Below are 17,088 nucleotides of genomic sequence, written 5' to 3' on the forward strand. Positions count from 1 at the left end.
ATTTTTATATTTTTTGAAAAATTTTTTTCAAAATGTCAAAATATTATTCGCTTTGTAAAATTTCTCTTGAAAATTTCCAAAAAAATTTTTTGTTGTATTCTATTCATCAAATTTATTAAAAAATTGTATTTTTATAAAAATTCATGTAAGTGCTGAGGCTTTCGTGAAATTAATTTTTCGATCAATTTTTTATTTATTTTTAATTTTTTTTAAATTTTTTGTCAAAAATGAGAAAATTTTTTTTTTTTTTTAAATTTTTATAAAGCGAATTATTTGAGTAAATTTTGAACCATATTTAACACCTTTAACAAAAAAAAAATTCAAAGAATTTACAACTTTTTAATAAAAAAGAGAAAAATTAAAAATTTCGACCTGAAAAAGTAAAATAAAACAACATTTTTTTTTCTATTTTTATTAATTTTTAACTTTATTTATAATAATAATTTTTAATGATTTTTTTTTCATTTTGAACTTTTGAATTACCTAATAAAATGTATTTTTTTTCTCTACATCTAATTATTATCTTTCATCTGGCTTCAATTTGTTTCAAATCATATATATATTTTTTTAATATTTATTTTTTTTTATAACGAAGAGTATTTCATTTTAAATTTAACTTTTTGATGTAATAAATGTTTAACAACCAAAAAAAAAAATAATTCTTAATTTTTACAACGAATAAATATTAAAATGAAAAAAAGAAAGAAATATTTTTTTTTACAAATTTTACAACTACCACAAATTATAGCGTTTTTTTGCACATTATTTTTTTGTTTTAGTCTCTAATCAGATTTTGGATCTGCTTATTTTTACGCACTAACACTGAGGTAGAAGATCATCAAGATGTCGAAACGTTGGGCGTTGCGGGCGTCACATTTACCGTTGGCATACTTGAACTTGTTGTCGTTGATGATGATGACGATGTTTGATGATGTTGTTGAGCAACCTTTTGGAAGAGTTCTGACGCTTGCGACGGCGTCAATGATTGTCCCGAGATGCCGGGAGCTCCGCTGTTAACGGCAATTGATGATCTGTCAAAAGAAAATTTTTGAGGTTAGAATTTTTTTTTAGGTTATATTTATTTTTTTTTTTAGGTTAGAATTTTTTTAGGTTAGATTTTTTTTTTTTTATCAAATTTATATTTCAGGTTAGAATTTTTTTTAGGTTAGATTTTTTGTCAAATTTATTTTTTTCGGTCAAAAATTATTTTTTTTAAGGTTAGAATTTTTTTAGGTTAGATTTTTTATCAAATTTATTTTTTAGGTTAGATTTTTTTTGGGTTAAAATTTTTTTAGGTTAAAATTTTTTTAGGTTAGAATTTTTGTTTTTGGTAAAAAATTATTTTAAGGTTAGATTTTTTTGTAGGTTAAAAATAATATTTTCCCTTACCGATTGTGACGCATATGACTCTTAACGAGATCACTGTTGACGAGGGCAGCCATTAAACTAAGTTCTCCCGCCATAACTGTCGCGCAAATGACCCGAGCAAGTTGTCTCGCGTTCTCTGCTGGATGTGTTGGATGCGCGCCACGAATTCCAAGCAGATCTAAACACGCGCTTTGTCCGGGCAAAACTGTTCCTCCGCCAACTGTGCCAACTTCCAACGAAGGCATCGTGCATGTTATGTACAAATCTTCGCCGTCATCCCCGAATGGCTCCATATGCGTGCTACAATTACTACTTGTGACATTTTGCGCGGGATCTTGTCCTGTCGCAATAAAAATGGCGGTTACCATATTCGCAGCATGTGCGTTATTTCCTCCGATACTCCCAGCCATCGCAGATCCCGACATATTTTTCAATTTGTTACATTGAACGAGCGTTTTTGCATTTGTCTTTAAAATGCTTCGTAATTTGTCAGCAGGAACAATTGCTTCACAAACAACACGTTTTCCGCGTCCCTTGATCCAATTAATGGCAGCAGGTTTCTTATCTGAGCAAAAATTCCCGCTCAAACTGATGATTTCCATGTCAGGAAAAGCACGTGCGATAATTCGAAGTGCCGTTTCCGCACCCTTTGACACCATATTCATGCCCATTGCGTCGCCCGTTAACGCCCGGAAGCGAATATAAAGTTGCGGACCATCCATTCCGATCATAATTTCTTGCAATCTGGCAAAACGTGAAGTCGAATCGAACGCCGTTTTGATTCTTTCGTAATTATCGTGCGATTCGATCCATCGTTTGCACTGCGCGGCACGCAAAATACTCGGAAACTTCACGCATGGAGCTCGAGTCATGCCGATATCTTCCACGAATGATTTTACGCCACGCACGGAAATGGCTTTGCATCCGCGATTTGTACTTGCGACAAGAGCTCCTTCTGTCGTCGCCATGGGAACGTAAAATTTCTCGCCGTCTATCATCAAGGGGCCTGCATATCCGACGGGAACTTGCACGTAGCCCAAGACATTTTCGCAACAGGCGTTCATGACACGCGAATAATCGTAATGTTTGTATGGGAGACACGACATGACATCCGGTTTGATGGAAGCTTCTTCACAAAAAACACTTCGACGGATTTTTACGCCGCGTTCGGGATCTCCGAGAACAGATTCGACCTTGTAAAGGGGGCAATAACCTCTTCCTGCCTTGATAACTTGAATAACTTCTTCGTCTGTGAGGGATTCGGGACCACTTTCGCTGTTTAAAATTTCCAAACATTCCTCCAAGGGACGAGGTTCTTTGTGTTCAATCTCCGCAAGAGGTTCAAGTTCTTCCAAAGCGGTAATTTTTTCGGTTTGAACAGCTTTTTCAACCATTTCTTCTCCCTCTTCCAATGTAAAAATGACTTTTTTGACAGATTCCTGTCTTTCCAATGGCGCAATTTGAGTAGTTGATACCGAAACTGTTACCTGCTCGTGTCTAACTTCTTCATTCAAGCCAGCTGTGAGTCTCGCCAAATCTTCTCTGCCCTCGAAAAAGATGAATTTGACCAATAATGCGATCAAAAGTATCAAAATGACAATTTGCTCCGCACTAATTGTCAAAAGTCCCATAATATAATCCGATAATTCAGTCGGCTCCGTTTTATTATTCAACGTGATGTGCTCCTGATGCGTCAAAGTAACGTCCGACGCCTCAACATCCTTGTCCGAAAACGTAAAACGACTATGGATATGCACAAACGTCAAGCCCGTTGACATTATAATCTTCACACTTTGCACAACGGGATTCGGTTTTTGCTCTTCCTCGATCAGCAATGTCTTAATTTTCATGTTTTGGGCGATATTCGAACTTTTTGTTGTGAGATCCAAGATGAGGGATAAGCTGGCGGGATAAAAAGTCATGAAAACGATGTAATTGACAATGACACCCATGACGGCGTAACCACAGAGAAGTTCGAGACGATGAACGCCCGAGAGAGTTCCCATGCCAATTACTAAAGTTTCGACAACGGTATCTAATGTTAGTGCGGGACCCAAGATTTCCATTCCTTTGGCGATGTTGCTTGTTACTTCGCTTTGACTTGAACCACTGAGCGCTAATTGAGCTAATAAGCCCGCCTTGGATAAGTCGATGAGTAGTAGGAAGAAGAAGACGGCATCTCTGTAAGTAGAAAAAAAAATTTTGTTAATTTTTAATTTCAAAAATTAAATAAAAAAAATTAAAAAAATTATAAAAAAAATTTCTAAAGAAAGTCAGTTTTTTATAAATTTAATTAATTTTTTTTAAAATGAATTTAATTTTTTATTTAAATTTTAAATTAATTAAAATGGATAATTAATTAATAATAAAAAAATTAATTTTTAAAAAATTAAATGTTTGACAATAAAAAATAAATAAAATTTTAAAATAAAAAAAATGTAAAAAAATAATGAAAATTTTGAATTAAAGATATTTTTTTATTTATTTATTTTTTTTTTTTTGAAATAATTTTTTTTTTTTAATTTAAAAAATATTAAAATAAAAATTAAAATTCAAACATATATAATTATGAGATTTTAAATAAAATAATTAAAAAATATTTATATTTTTTTTTATTTTATTTTATATTGTATAAATTTTTTAACTCTTCATTACAATTTTCACAAATAAAAAAAAAAACAAATTAAAGAAAAAAATACATATTAATATTTTTTAATTAATTTTTGTATAAATATGTATCAATTTAATAAAAAATAATTATTTTTCAAAACAAAAAATTAGTAAATAAAAATATTTTTAATTTAAAATTATTATTATTTTTTTAAATTTCTTTTTTTTTATTTTTTTTTAATTTTTCATTTATTTTTTAATTTTTTTTTTTAAAATATTTTTTTATTTTTAATTTATTATAAATTTTAATTTAAATTTAAAAAAAATTAAATATTTTACATAAAATTATTTATTTATTTTAAAATTAGGTATTTTAAATTTTTCTTTTTTTTACAAATTTCATAATTATTTTTTAATTAATTTTTTTAATATTTTTTTCTTTTTATTTATTAAACATTTATTTTTTTAATTTTGTTAATTTCATATTTTTGAATTAAATTTTTTAAAAAATAAAAATTATTTTTTTTAATTGTTTAATTCTTAATTTGCATTTTTCTAAATTTTTCTTATTTTTCAGCATTAAAATTTTAAAAAATACATTTTTTAACAAAAACTTACTTCAAATCCGATACTTCGCTCCCCAAAAAGTTGACAACACTCGTGGTAAAAATGAAGCTCGAGAATACGGTGAATAATCCAGCGATTCCTGCAAGTAAACAAAATACGAAAAATAAGTAAATCGAATTCTAATTTTAGATTAATTGCTCAATAACTCTCAAATTATTTGTTTAAAAATAACGGAAAATCCATGTTTTGGGGCAATTTAGTGCAAATAATAACCATTAAGCACATTAAATTGCGCGAAAATATTAAGTCATAAACATTTCTGGAACGAATCAAATTTTACCACAAATCATTTTTTATTTTCAGTTAAAATTTAATCAAAATAATTTCTAATGAAAAAAAAAGAAGATCAAGGTTCGTTTCAATGTTATTTTTTTTTTGCGCGCAATGATGTCTCAAGGACTTACTTGAAACTTTCTTTTATTCTAAAAAAATATTAAAAAAATTATTTTTTGTCTCGAACTCGATGAAACCCTAAAATCATCACGCGCGGCGATAAACAAAACATTAAAAAGCCAAATATTTATTTTATCAAAGTAGATTACGAAAAAAACGCGGAAAATCGGCAATTTTCTAATTTATTTTGCTTTGTCAGTACAATTAAGATGAAAAACAGATTAGTTGCTGATGACGATGAACGCGCGCGAAAAACAAAAAGTTAATGCACTTGCGTTCTCTTTTTGCCTGAATGTCAATGTAAAAGTCAAAGGAGACGCCTGGTTACCGAAAAAAAAAATCATATCCGCTTAAAAAACCCAAAAATAGTCTACGAACGTGATTTTGAGCACTTTTGTATCTTCAAAACTGGTTTAAATGAATGAATTCTCTGTGATTCAATCGCACACCTGAGATTATTTCGATGAATAAAACATCCAAAAAATGATGAAATTTGCATAATTTACCGTTCATTACCATCTTCTTATCGCAGCAGTGCGTGAATCTACTCAAAAATCAAGTTTTATTTAGTTTTTTTGATCAAATCCGCCCATCGAACATTTAAAAAATCTCACACACGTGCTAATAAATGCCATGCACAAGAATGGAAGTTGTAGCGTGCAAACGTTAAGTAAAATGACCTGAGATTACCAAATATTACTAAATATCTCAAGTGAGATGTTAAACCGGTTATCGATCACATGCTTTAGTTTTTATTTTATTTTGGAGTTTCTCTTTTTTTTGTAAATACATTTTTTATGAGTTTACGTCAACTCCTTGAAAAATTCTTCAGAAACTGGATAAATTCAGTTTTAATATTTTTTATTTAAAAAAATCCCCGAATTAATTTTAAATTATTCATTAACAAAAAAAAATGTTTGAATTAGCAATATGGCGATTTTCAAATTTTCATGAATTCTAATTAATTTTTATAAAATCTTATTTAAAATAAAATATAAATTTTTCATTATTAAAATTTTTTAATTTTTTTTTATGAATTAGCAAAAAAGCGATTTACATTTTTTTTTTAATTCTAAAAAAAATTTCATAAAAATTTAAATAAAAAGGGAAAAAATATAAATTTTTCAATAAATAAAAAAAATAATTTCTGAATTAGCAAAAATGCGATTTTCAAATTTTGATGAATTTTAAGAATTTTTTAAAATAAATTTTAAAAGTTTTAAATCAAGAAAAAAAAATAATTTTTAATGAAGAAGTTAAATAAAAAATAAAAATTCACATACATTTTTTTTATTTCTGAATTAATAATAATTAAGAGATTTTTTAAAAATTTTTATCTGAAATTTTTTTGACTTAATTAATTTTTTTAAGAAATAAATTTTAATTACTTAATTTTCATTAATTTCTTTTAAAAAAAAAAGTTTAAATTGCTCAAAATTTGTAAATTTGTAAAAATTTGTCAAAAAATGTTAAAAATTTGAAAATCGCATTTTGCTAATTCAAACTCATAAAAATTCAAAATTTTGTAACATGAGAATTTTTTCGCATGTTTCAAAAACTTAAATTTTGTTGCTAACCAGAATTTATAATTTATTTCTTTTTTGCCAAAAAAAAAAACAAAACCAGTTATTGTCAATCTCATGTTTCGCTGATTAACAATTCTGTTAATATTTAATTTGCCCAAAAAACAGACAAATTGGCGACAGAATCATCATCTTCCTTGTTCACAAAAAAAATAATTTTTCATACGAAACCAGAATATTTCCTTATTACTTCGCATTCAAGAGACTTCTTCAGGTAACAAAGACGTCTTCTGATCGCGAGCTGTTTACCTTAGTTATTTTAATTTATTCTAATTAAATGGAGTTGTAATATGCTTGAAAAAATGTACCCATGTGTAAAGTGTTAGTCTAACACAAATTCACAACATTTTTTTTTTAATTTTAATTTTTTGAGTCAATATTAAGACAAAAATCCGACAAGGTTAACCAGAATTGTATAAATAAATGCATGTTGCTGCTATTTGCTGTGCGACACGCTTTTTTACAGGTATTTCGTTTATTTTATGCTTTATACGATTGTCTTTTGTAAATATCTACTGCAATTATTAAGACTTACATTATGAGCATAAAACGATGAAATCAAAAGTGACGAGACGAGACGTTCGTAAGATTATTGAAATTTTTGCTTTTAATACAAATTTTAAGGAAAAAAAATTACGTAAAAAAATTGAAAAAATTTTACGTTTTTTTTTTACGAAAAAAAATTTCTTAAAAATTAATATTAAATTTTTTACGGAAAAAAAATTTTTTGAATTAAATTTTTAAATTTTAATTCTTCAAATTTTTTTTCTCTAAAGAAGAAAAAAAAATTCAAATAAAACTTTTTAAAATCATTTCAAAATTTTAATCGGATTTTTTTCAAAGTTTTTATTTTAAAGAAAAAAATTTTTTTAATTTCAAAAATCAAAGAAAATTTTTAAATTTTAAAAATTCAAAAATTTAACCGTTAAAAGTTCCTTTTTTTATTTTAAACTCAAAAATAATTTTTTTTAAAAAATTTCGTAAAAAATTTTGGACATAAAAAAAAAAAAAAAAAATTAAAATGAAAAAAAAAAATTAAAATGAAAAAAAAAAAAAATTTAAAAAAAAAATAAAATTATGAAAAAATTAAAAATACATTTGACCTATGTATCATTTTTTTTTGTAAAAATTTGTTTTTTTGTAAAATATTTTTTTGTTTGTAAAATATTTTTTTTTTAAATTAATATTTTAATCAAAAAAATTTAACTAAAAAATTTGAAAATTTTTAACCAATTTTTTTTGTTACAAATAATTGTCCATTAATTAAATCTCTATTCATCAGAACCCACATAACTCCTTTTGAAAACGCAAAAATTAGTATTCATCTCACGCCTATTCGGTTTCTCTCGACAGTAAATTGCCATGCGAAACATGAAGACGAGCGACAATAATTGCAAGGTATGTCTTTCATACATTTTTTTCATATTTTAAACAAATTACACATAATAATTATTAATTATTTGCTTCAGATTGACGCAAGTCCCTTTTTAGCTCTTTAAATTCCTCAAGAGAAGAATAAAATTGTAAATTACCCAAAGAATGGATTTCCCCGCGCGTGTCAGAATTTCTTATGTTGAGGAGTTATTCACATTTTTTTTACGTAATATTTCACACTTGAGTTCATTTTGAGCCAATATTTACCAAAGACTAACAAAAAATTTTTTTTTTTGTATTTAAAAAGAGCTGAAATGAAATCCATCGTTTGACACGTAATAAAAAAATATTGATTGGATTTTTAATGTTTTTTTCCTTGCGTGGCGTGCATAAACAACGCGAAATTGTTTAGTCTCTCATTTTTGGTGACGTCTTTTCATTTGTTTGAAATTTTTTCAAGGTTGTCAAAGCATCTCTTGACCTTATAACATTTTCAAAAAAAATAACTCCATTCATGAAAAAATTTCGTAAATTAGCATCTCACCTAAAATACATTTTGATCCGAGTTTTTGTATGTTTTTAAATTGGTACAGCGAGTACAGCACAGCTGAACATCTAACAATTGTCATTAAAATTAGATCTGCGGCCTCAAATCCATTCAATTTGTTGTGTCCGTAATGTTGTTGTTGCTGCTGTTGCGCATTGTAATGTAATTGATCCGGGCCCGTTGCGCCTTTCTCTACCGTCAACATGCACGCGGTCAATGTCAATAATGCTAAAATTACTTCCCAAGGATGCGAGGCGCAAAATTCGCCGTGCGCTCGAAATAATTTTCCAATCATTGTGATTTATTTATTTTTTTCTCTGCTTTTTTATTGTTTGACGAGAGTTCACTCTGTGTATGATAAGTCACTATCAAGGTTCAATCTGGAAAGAGAAAGAGAGAGAAAGAGGGAAGTTAGATAAAAATTGAATATAATTTGTGTGTCGAGACGCGGTGCGATGATGATTTGTTATTGTTTATGTTTTTTTTTTGTTATGCGGCGGCGTGATGATTGTAGAATTATTACCGTTCATGACATTTACAAAGCTCTGAAAAGGCCTTGAACGAACTTTCTTGATTCTAATCACACGTGTTTTTTTGCGAAAATTTTGTTCTTTTGAATTTTTTTTAATTTAACCTCGAATTTAAGTGCTCAATTTATGAATTGAAGTTTGAAGAAATTTTATAATTTTTAATAAAAAATGACTTTTTGAAACATTTTTACCAAATTTATTTTTAAAGAGGAATGTCATAAAAGTTTTTTAAATGAAATTTCAAGAAATGTCAAACTTAGACAGTTGAAACTTGATTTTGTCAAAATTTGACATTTTTATGCAAATTCAATTTCAATTTTTCAAATTCAATTTTTTTTCATTGAAATTTTAAAAGAAAAGTTTTTATTCATAAAAGAAGTTTTATTCAAAATTTTGACAGTTGAGATTCATAAAACTGAAATTTTAATTAAAAATTACTTTTTCTTGAATATTTTGATAATTTTGTAAAAAAATTTATTACATTTTTTTCGAAATTCATAAAATTTGAAGAAATGTCAATTCAAAATTTTGACAGTTAAAATTTTTAAAAAATTAATTTTTTGAAAAAATTTTATTTTTATTTCAAAAGAAATCAAGAAATGTTTTTTTAAAAAAATTAATTTTTATCAAAATTTGAATTTTTAATGTAAAAACATTTTTTTGAATAAAAAAATTAAAAAAAAAAAAAATTTGACAGTTGAAATTTAAAAAAATTTAAAAAAAAATCTAAAAATTTAAGACTTTTGAAATTTTTTTTTAGAAATTTTTTTCAATTTTTATCTCAAGATTTATTTTTTTTTTATCAAAATTTGAACTTTGTTTTATAAAAAAAAAAAAAAAAAATTAAAAAAAAATAAAAAAAAAAAAAAAATTAAAAAAAATTAAAAAAAAAATGTTAAAAAAATTTCAAAAAATATTTTTAAAAAATTCATAAAATTTGAAAAAATATCAATTCAAAAAAATTGACAGTTCAAATTCAAATAAATTAATTTTTTGTTTCTTTTAACAAAAGAACAAGTTTTTTAAGCAGAAAAAAATTATTAAGTTGCTCACACCTGCTTCAGCAACATTGTTCTTATTCATTGTTTTGCAATTTTTTGTTTCATTATCAAGAACACAACTTAATTTTATGGCTTGTCGTTCTCGCCGCATACAAAATGTGCTCAACAATATCAAGGTACGTTCATGAATGAGTTCTCGTTTCAAATTTAAAGTCTTGTCTATTCAAGTTTTTTTTTCTCTCTAAATCATAAGTTAGGCACGAAACTGCACACGAAACGTCGTATGTTGCTTCGCTTAGTTATTGGACTACTGACCTTCACCTAAAAGTCTCATTAATGCGATTTCTGAACACAACGAGTTAGTATCTGACGTTCTTGTTCGTTTATTTTTTTAATAATTTTTTTTTTCAGCAAGAAACCCTTTGTTTGACGTCTTTACGCACTTTTGAACAATGACGTATTTTTCTCGTGTTGAACTTTAAACGGCGCAAAGAAAACCGGCTCCCTTAAATTAAACAAGGAAATACCGAAAATGCTGCTTTTGTGACCGAAATCCGCGTTGAACGGCATTCAACAGTTAGCGAAGAATTAAATTCCGAGGTCGTCGCGCGACGATTGTCAATTTTAATGCAAATATTTGTCACTTCACAAAAATTTAAATTTTAAGATGATTTTTTTTCCAACTGAAAAAATAATAATTTTTACTGCAATATTTGATCGCTTCGTTAATTTTTGTTTCACGGGGCAAGCAACTTTTTTAAACAAATAATTACTAAAAATTAAAAAAAAAAATAAAATAGGAAGTGAATTTGAAAGCTGTTATGTAGTTACGAATTTACATTCAATTCTGTGAAGTAAATTTTTGTTGATTTTTTTGTTTGTTTTGCCGTTAACGTCATTTACGAAGCTCTAATATGACGATGATCAGTTCTCGCTAAAAAAAATTTGTTTTGTGTTGAAAAATGTGATAAATATTAAAAGTTTCTTTAAAAATTAACTTAGGATCATTTTTTGCCATTTTTGTGCCTCAAAAGAATATTTTTCATAAAATTTTTTACGAAAAGTTAAATTTTTGGAACAAAATTGATAAAAAAAAATTAAATGCTCTTTTATAAAATATTTAAAAATATAAAATTATTAATAAATTTATGAGAATTCACTTATAAAATTAAATTAAATAATTTAAAAAAAAATTAAATTAATTAATTTTTTAAAAAATCTAAATTAAATTATTTTTTAAAAAAATTAAATTAAAAAATTTAAAAAAAATTAAATTAATTAAATTAAATAATTTAAAAAAAATAAATTAAATAATTTTTTGAAAACACAAAATTTTTAATTTTCATGCTATGAGATTATTACAATTTTATTTTTTTAAAAAATTATTTAATTTATTTGTTTTAAAATTATTTATTTTTTTAATACAATATAATTTATTTTTTAAATTTTTTATCTTTTAATTATTTAATTTATTTTTTAAATTAATTAATCATTTTTTTTAATTATTTAATTTAATTTTTATTACATTATTTTATTTAATTTTAATTTAAAAATTATTTTTTTTTAATTAGGTATATAAAAATTATTATATTTTTCAAAAAATTATTTTAAAATACATTTTTTTTTTTTATTTTTCAAAATTTTTTAAAATTTTCAAAAAAATGAAAAATTCTTCCAAAAATCAATTTTTAAATTAAATTTTATTAAAAAATGACACATTTTGATTCAAAAATCTTTTTTTTTTCTTGTTAAAAATATTTTTGTTCTGAAATCATCAAATTTAAAATCCAAAATTAATTTTTTTCATTCAATTTCTTATTAAAATAATTTCTCATGAGACTATTTTTGTCTTTTACGTCAAAATTTTTCCAATTTTCAAACAAATTCAGTCGTCAAGGAAACACTTTTCCGCCAATTTCATCAGAATTGCATCACAAAGTCACCCGAATGATAAGAAAAATACTTAATTTCCCTTCAAACTCTTCATGCATCGCCGCTCAAAAAAATTTCTGCCGTTCGCGTAACACTTTTCTACATAACCAAAAGTCTGATTTGAAAAAATTCGCATGTTTTCTACTAACCCATAAATAAAAAAAGTAGCATACGTGTTTTGTTTCTTTTATCATGAGGTCTCTCTCATTAGGCGATGCAAGCAACATAAACTGACAATCGCTCACTTTATTTTTTTTTTCAGTTATATGACGTAACATCTCAAGCCAAATGCAGAAAAACAATGAAAATTGCAAATTGTTCACCGAATTTTTGGTTTCATGCACTCCTCCACACACACGATCCGCATAAAATGCGTCGAACGAGAAGAAATTGTAATGAATTGGAGAAAGTTTTTATTTTTTTTTTACATCAGCCGTCACAACATACTTTTGCTCGTACTCGACTTTTGATTACGTATTAAAACTGAAATTGAGTCGAAAAACGACGACAAAAACAGGAGTTGGCATTGAAGAAGCTGGCAAGGAAAAGTGTGTCTTTGACTTGTGTTGACTCTCGATTTTCGTTTTTTTCGTCTTCTCGTCGCAAAGTGTGTTAAAAATTGGAGAAGAAACGTAGCAACGCGTAGACTCGTAGCATTAACAGCAACAAAAAACCAGATTTTGAGCTGAAAAGTAGGTCATTTGTATTCGTTTTCTCACCTTAATTCGTTTTTTCGTGATTTTTTTGTAGTTAACAAATTATTTTGGAGTAAATCATTGTATGCATTGGAATTTCCAGAGTAATTCACTTTTTTTTTATTTTCACTGTTATTGCGAGAAAATTCGGGAAAAACTATTTTTTAATAATTTCAATGAAAAATCAAACTAAAAAAAAATTTTAATAAATTTTTTTGTATTTTATTCATTGACGATTTCACTTTTTTTCTTGATTTTTTATAGTTTTTCCAACATTTTTTGAGTTTTTCCTCGCGTTTCGTGCGTTTTCATTGCAATATTTTTCTTTTCACTGTCAAACTTTGTTTTGGTTCGATTCTTATGTCAAATTTGAATTTTTGCGCACGTTGAAGAATTTTCGTGGAAATTTATTTTTTTTAATTTTTTTTTTAAATATTTAAATTATTTTTTTTATGAATGGAAATTATTTCGTGGGAAGGAAGCGAATTTTTTTAATTTATTTGAAACGACAAGCGCGCCGGCTGAAAATCAACTAACATTGCCGTATGATTTTTATTCGGTTTTGTTGAGCGATGATGGTATGGAGGGGATCGAATTGCCTCTTGTTGATTCAAAATCTCGAGCGAACTGTCAAAATTTTGTAAAGATAAATTTTTAAAAGGTTTTGCAGTTAAAATTTGAGTTTAGAGGATTTTCAAAAAAAAAAAAAAATTCAAAATTTTTATGAAAAAATCTTTTTAATTGAAAATTTTATTATTTTTTATAAAAAATAATAAAAAAAATCATTTTTATTAAAATTTTGAATTTTTTTTTTCGAAATTAAAAATTTTTAGAATAATTAGAAAAATTAAAAAAATTTACGATTAAATATCTAATTTAAATTTAAAACTTAAAAAAAAAATTAATTTTGAAAAGACAAAATTAAAATTATTTAAAAAATTTTTTTAATAAAATTTTTAATGAAAAATATTTTTTTTTATGAATTTCAACATAAAAAAACTAATTTTCATAAAAAATGTTTTGAATTATCAATTAAAAGTTTTATTTAAAAAAATAAAATAAAATAAATTAAATTAAATAAAAAATAAAATTTAAATCAAAAATTAATTAAAAAAATTAAGTTTCACCTTTTAAATTTTTTACTTTAAAAATAATTTTATTTTTTCATAAAAAACAAAAAATTATATTTTTTTTATATTTTTATTTATTTATTTCTTTCGTTCTTATCTAACTATTTTTTGTAATTTTTAAAATTCTATAACAGATTCATTCAACAAATTGGACGGAATTGTGCTGTTAAAACTTACATCTAAAAAATTTTTTTTTTTGTAAAATTTGTCTTAAAAAAACGAGAATTGGGAATGGTTTGAGAAATTTTTAAGAGATTCATGGCATAAAAATGGACGGAATTGCTTTTTTTTTCTAATTAACTGCCACAAAAATCGTCAATAACGCGCAAATTGTAACGCCTAAACTATAAATTGTCGTAATTGTTGCTTCGCTCTTGTAAATCATCCAGTTGAAGATGATGTTTGTGCTGTCGTCAGATTTCCATGGATTTGATCCCTCGTCAAAGTGTAACGGGCATTGATCGCGTTCACGCTCGTATTCGACAAGATCCAACGCAACGACGGCGCCTTCTGTGTAATTCCAGGAAGTGACGTCTTGCTTTATGTGACAATAGGCACCAACAGCTAAAAATAAAAAGAACAAAAGGGGTTTTTTGGTTAAAAATAAGTTGTTTTTTTAAGTTTTTGTGAATGAATGGAGATTCCAAAGTTTGAAGTTTTTTTTTATTGAAGCTCGAACTTCGATCGGAAAATTTTAATTTTAAAAAAAATGTAAAAATTTATTCGAATTTTTTTTCTTAAAAATTATTTTTTATGAATTTTATAAAAGTTTAATATTGAAAAATTTATGAAAGTTAAAAAATTTTTCCTCTAAAGATCTTAAACTAATTTTTCAGTTTTATTTAGTTTTTAATAAATTTAATTAGTTTTGGTCTAAACTTTAATTTTTCGTCAATTTTTTCATAAAATATTGTCAAAAATAAAAACTGATTGAAAACTAACAAAAAAAATTGAAAATTTTTCATAGAGCTAACTTTTCAGTTTTGAGAATTTTTGTATGAAAATTGATTTTCTGATAATATTTTTATGGAATTTTATTCAATATATCAAAACTAACTTTAAAATCTAAATTTTTTCTTTTAATTATCAAGAGCTAACTTTTCAACTTTTTAATTTTTAAAAATTTAACAAAATTTAACATTTTTTGTTTGAAATTTAAATGTTTTATGAAATTTTTTTCAATATTTCAAAACTAACTTCAAAAGCTAAAATTTTACTTTTAATAATCAAGAGCTAACTTTTCAGCTCTTTAATTTTTTAACAAAATCTAAAAAAAATTTTCATCATTTAAATGAATCTCGAAGCTCGTACATCATAAAACCCCAAAATTTTGGAATAACTATTGACAAAAATGAATGAAAACTAACCTTGTGACATCAGAACGCGATTAAGATCTGCACGTTGATACACCCAACAGCGATATTTCGAGAGCGGATCAAGCTCGTCATACGTAATGAGGTAAGATTTGAGATTTTCCTGCCAAAACCCGATGCATTTCATCTTGTAATCCGGATCGCTGTAAATATCCACAGGACGTCCCAAATGATCAACAGACAAGCAATAATTCTCATCGATCCACATTTCCTTCTGATCCGTATCACAAACCGACATATCCGAGATATTTTGTTTGCATCGAATATCCGGACGGGGACTTAACGTGACACCTCCAAGAATTCTCGTTTTGAACGGCGCTTCGCCTCGTTGCGTAAAATTGTATTTCCCTGCGACGGGACATCTCACAGGCACGGGATTTTTCGCCAAAAACAAGTCGTAACGCCATTGCTCCTTATTTGGGAACTGAACCCACGAACAAACGGTGCTAAAATCATCGAAAATGACAGCTAAGCCCTTGCGATAACGGATGACATTGTGATGGCGCGGCACAAAATCGAAGCAAACGTAGTCCTTTTGACACCCATCGACCGTGAGACGAGCCATCATGATGCGGGAATCACGTTGTTCGCGACAAACGTAAATATTTCGACGATAACGCGCCCGATCGGGATAATAAGTTTCGATGATGTGCGTTTCGTTGATGAAAACATCGGCATCTATGTTCGCCGTATTGATCCAATCGCCGCTGAAGTTCTGCGGTAAACGACATCCGGGTTCAACAACTTCTGCTTTGACGGGAGTGATGCGTAAACGTTCGGGAGACTTTTCAACAGTATTCAAAGTGTTGCATTCCGCTGTGATCGAAACGCCCAAATAGAGATCATCATCTCGATTTTTCAAGAAACAACGGAATTTTTCATCGCGACGAGATTCTTTCGTATTGGCAACAGCGAAATAATGATTTTTACCCACAAGCCAATCGCCTAAACAGCTGTACTCGACTAATCCGTTGAAAGTACCCGACATGCCTTGACATTCCTTGTACGTGATGTTGAATTTTTGGTTTTGGATCAAAAATTGCGTGCCTGCCGTTTGACAAGATTGAATTACGGCATCCGGATTGTTGCATTCTCCCGTGAATCGGAAGCGATTTTGATACGCAAACTGCCAGACGCCTTCGAGCGACGATCGACAATTCACGGGAACGAAATTTTCGTTGAACAGCGTGATTAAATGTTGGTCAGGGCGGATGCCGCGACAAACTTTATCGAAATTTGGCTCCTCATTTTCGCTCAAACGCGTACATGGGCCTTCACTTTTCTCCCAAATGTTGATTGTTCGAACGTGAGCTTTGATGCACGTGAAACACCCTTTTGTGTCTTTGAAGATAAACGTATAGTCGCTGGCATCGCGATCCGATAACACACATCGTCCTTTATTGCCGTTACGCTCGAACGACGTTGCATCGACTGTTGTTGTCGTCGCTTGACCATTTTCCCATGAAAACCATGTTCCTCGAACGATTTCCGGGATCTGGCAAATGGCGTTTGTGCTTGCAACTAAAAAAAAGTTGAAAATTAATTAAAAATTTGTATTGAGAAATCGCCTTGATTACCTTGAAATCCATAATTATCAAAAAAAAATTTTTTTTTCATAAAATCTCATTGAAAAATCGAAGTTGATGTCAAATTAAGTCCTTTTCAGACGAAATTCAATTAAAAATCAATCAAATTGTCGCGATAAGAAGGATTTCAAAGCAAGTTGGGGTGTGGCAACATATTTATTCTTAAAAAATCACAAATGTACTTACGAAATGCAAAAAATGTGACAATTGATATCGAAGAAGGCAACATTGTGGAATGTTTATCGCATCGGAATGGGATTTAAAAACTAAAATTAATGAAATTTAACAAAAAAAACGCGAATCCGATGAGTTCGATGCGACTTTTGTTATTGAATGGTT

General features: G+C 27.1%; 3 protein-coding genes across 3 annotated transcripts in view; all 3 read right to left on the minus strand.

Annotated features, from left to right (window-relative positions):
• Positions 1 to 17,088, minus strand: part of LOC134835870 (general transcriptional corepressor trfA-like) — a 131,396-nt gene that overhangs the window by 90,975 nt on the left and 23,333 nt on the right. The gene's annotated exons all lie outside the window — the stretch shown is intronic.
• On the minus strand, positions 495 to 13,079 carry LOC134834537 (3-hydroxy-3-methylglutaryl-coenzyme A reductase). Its single transcript, XM_063849255.1, has 5 exons — positions 12,685 to 13,079; positions 8,500 to 8,882; positions 4,597 to 4,684; positions 1,390 to 3,549; positions 495 to 1,031 (listed from the first exon to the last, which is right to left on the minus strand). The coding sequence occupies exons 2-5, from the start codon at positions 8,795 to 8,797 to the stop codon at positions 839 to 841; spliced, it is 2,739 nt and encodes a 912-aa protein (XP_063705325.1). The 5' UTR covers positions 8,798 to 8,882; positions 12,685 to 13,079; the 3' UTR covers positions 495 to 838.
• LOC134833225 (uncharacterized) lies at positions 13,884 to 17,078 on the minus strand. Its single transcript, XM_063847473.1, has 3 exons — positions 16,936 to 17,078; positions 15,158 to 16,684; positions 13,884 to 14,354 (listed from the first exon to the last, which is right to left on the minus strand). The coding sequence occupies exons 1-3, from the start codon at positions 16,976 to 16,978 to the stop codon at positions 14,083 to 14,085; spliced, it is 1,842 nt and encodes a 613-aa protein (XP_063703543.1). The 5' UTR covers positions 16,979 to 17,078; the 3' UTR covers positions 13,884 to 14,082.

Source organism: Culicoides brevitarsis, chromosome 3 (genome assembly GCF_036172545.1).
Source record: "Culicoides brevitarsis isolate CSIRO-B50_1 chromosome 3, AGI_CSIRO_Cbre_v1, whole genome shotgun sequence".
Classification (NCBI taxonomy): domain Eukaryota; kingdom Metazoa; phylum Arthropoda; class Insecta; order Diptera; family Ceratopogonidae; genus Culicoides; species Culicoides brevitarsis.

Excerpts from the sequence above, each read along its gene's own strand:
- LOC134834537 (XM_063849255.1), bottom strand. The coding sequence starts at position 8,797 with ATGATTGGAAAATTATTTCGAGCGCACGGCGAATTTTGCGCCTCGCAT. Across the intron at positions 3,550-4,596 it reads AGCGAAGTATCGGATTTGAA|AGATGCCGTCTTCTTCTTCC; the intron begins GTAAGTTTTTGT and ends TTCTACTTACAG. Across the intron at positions 1,032-1,389 it reads AGTCATATGCGTCACAATCG|ATCATCAATTGCCGTTAACA; the intron begins GTAAGGGAAAAT and ends TTCTTTTGACAG.
- LOC134833225 (XM_063847473.1), bottom strand. The coding sequence starts at position 16,978 with ATGTTGCCTTCTTCGATATCAATTGTCACATTTTTTGCATTTC. Across the intron at positions 16,685-16,935 it reads TGTCACATTTTTTGCATTTC|TTGCAAGCACAAACGCCATT; the intron begins GTAAGTACATTT and ends ACTTTTTTTTAG. Across the intron at positions 14,355-15,157 it reads TCGCGTTCTGATGTCACAAG|CTGTTGGTGCCTATTGTCAC; the intron begins GTTAGTTTTCAT and ends TTTTATTTTTAG.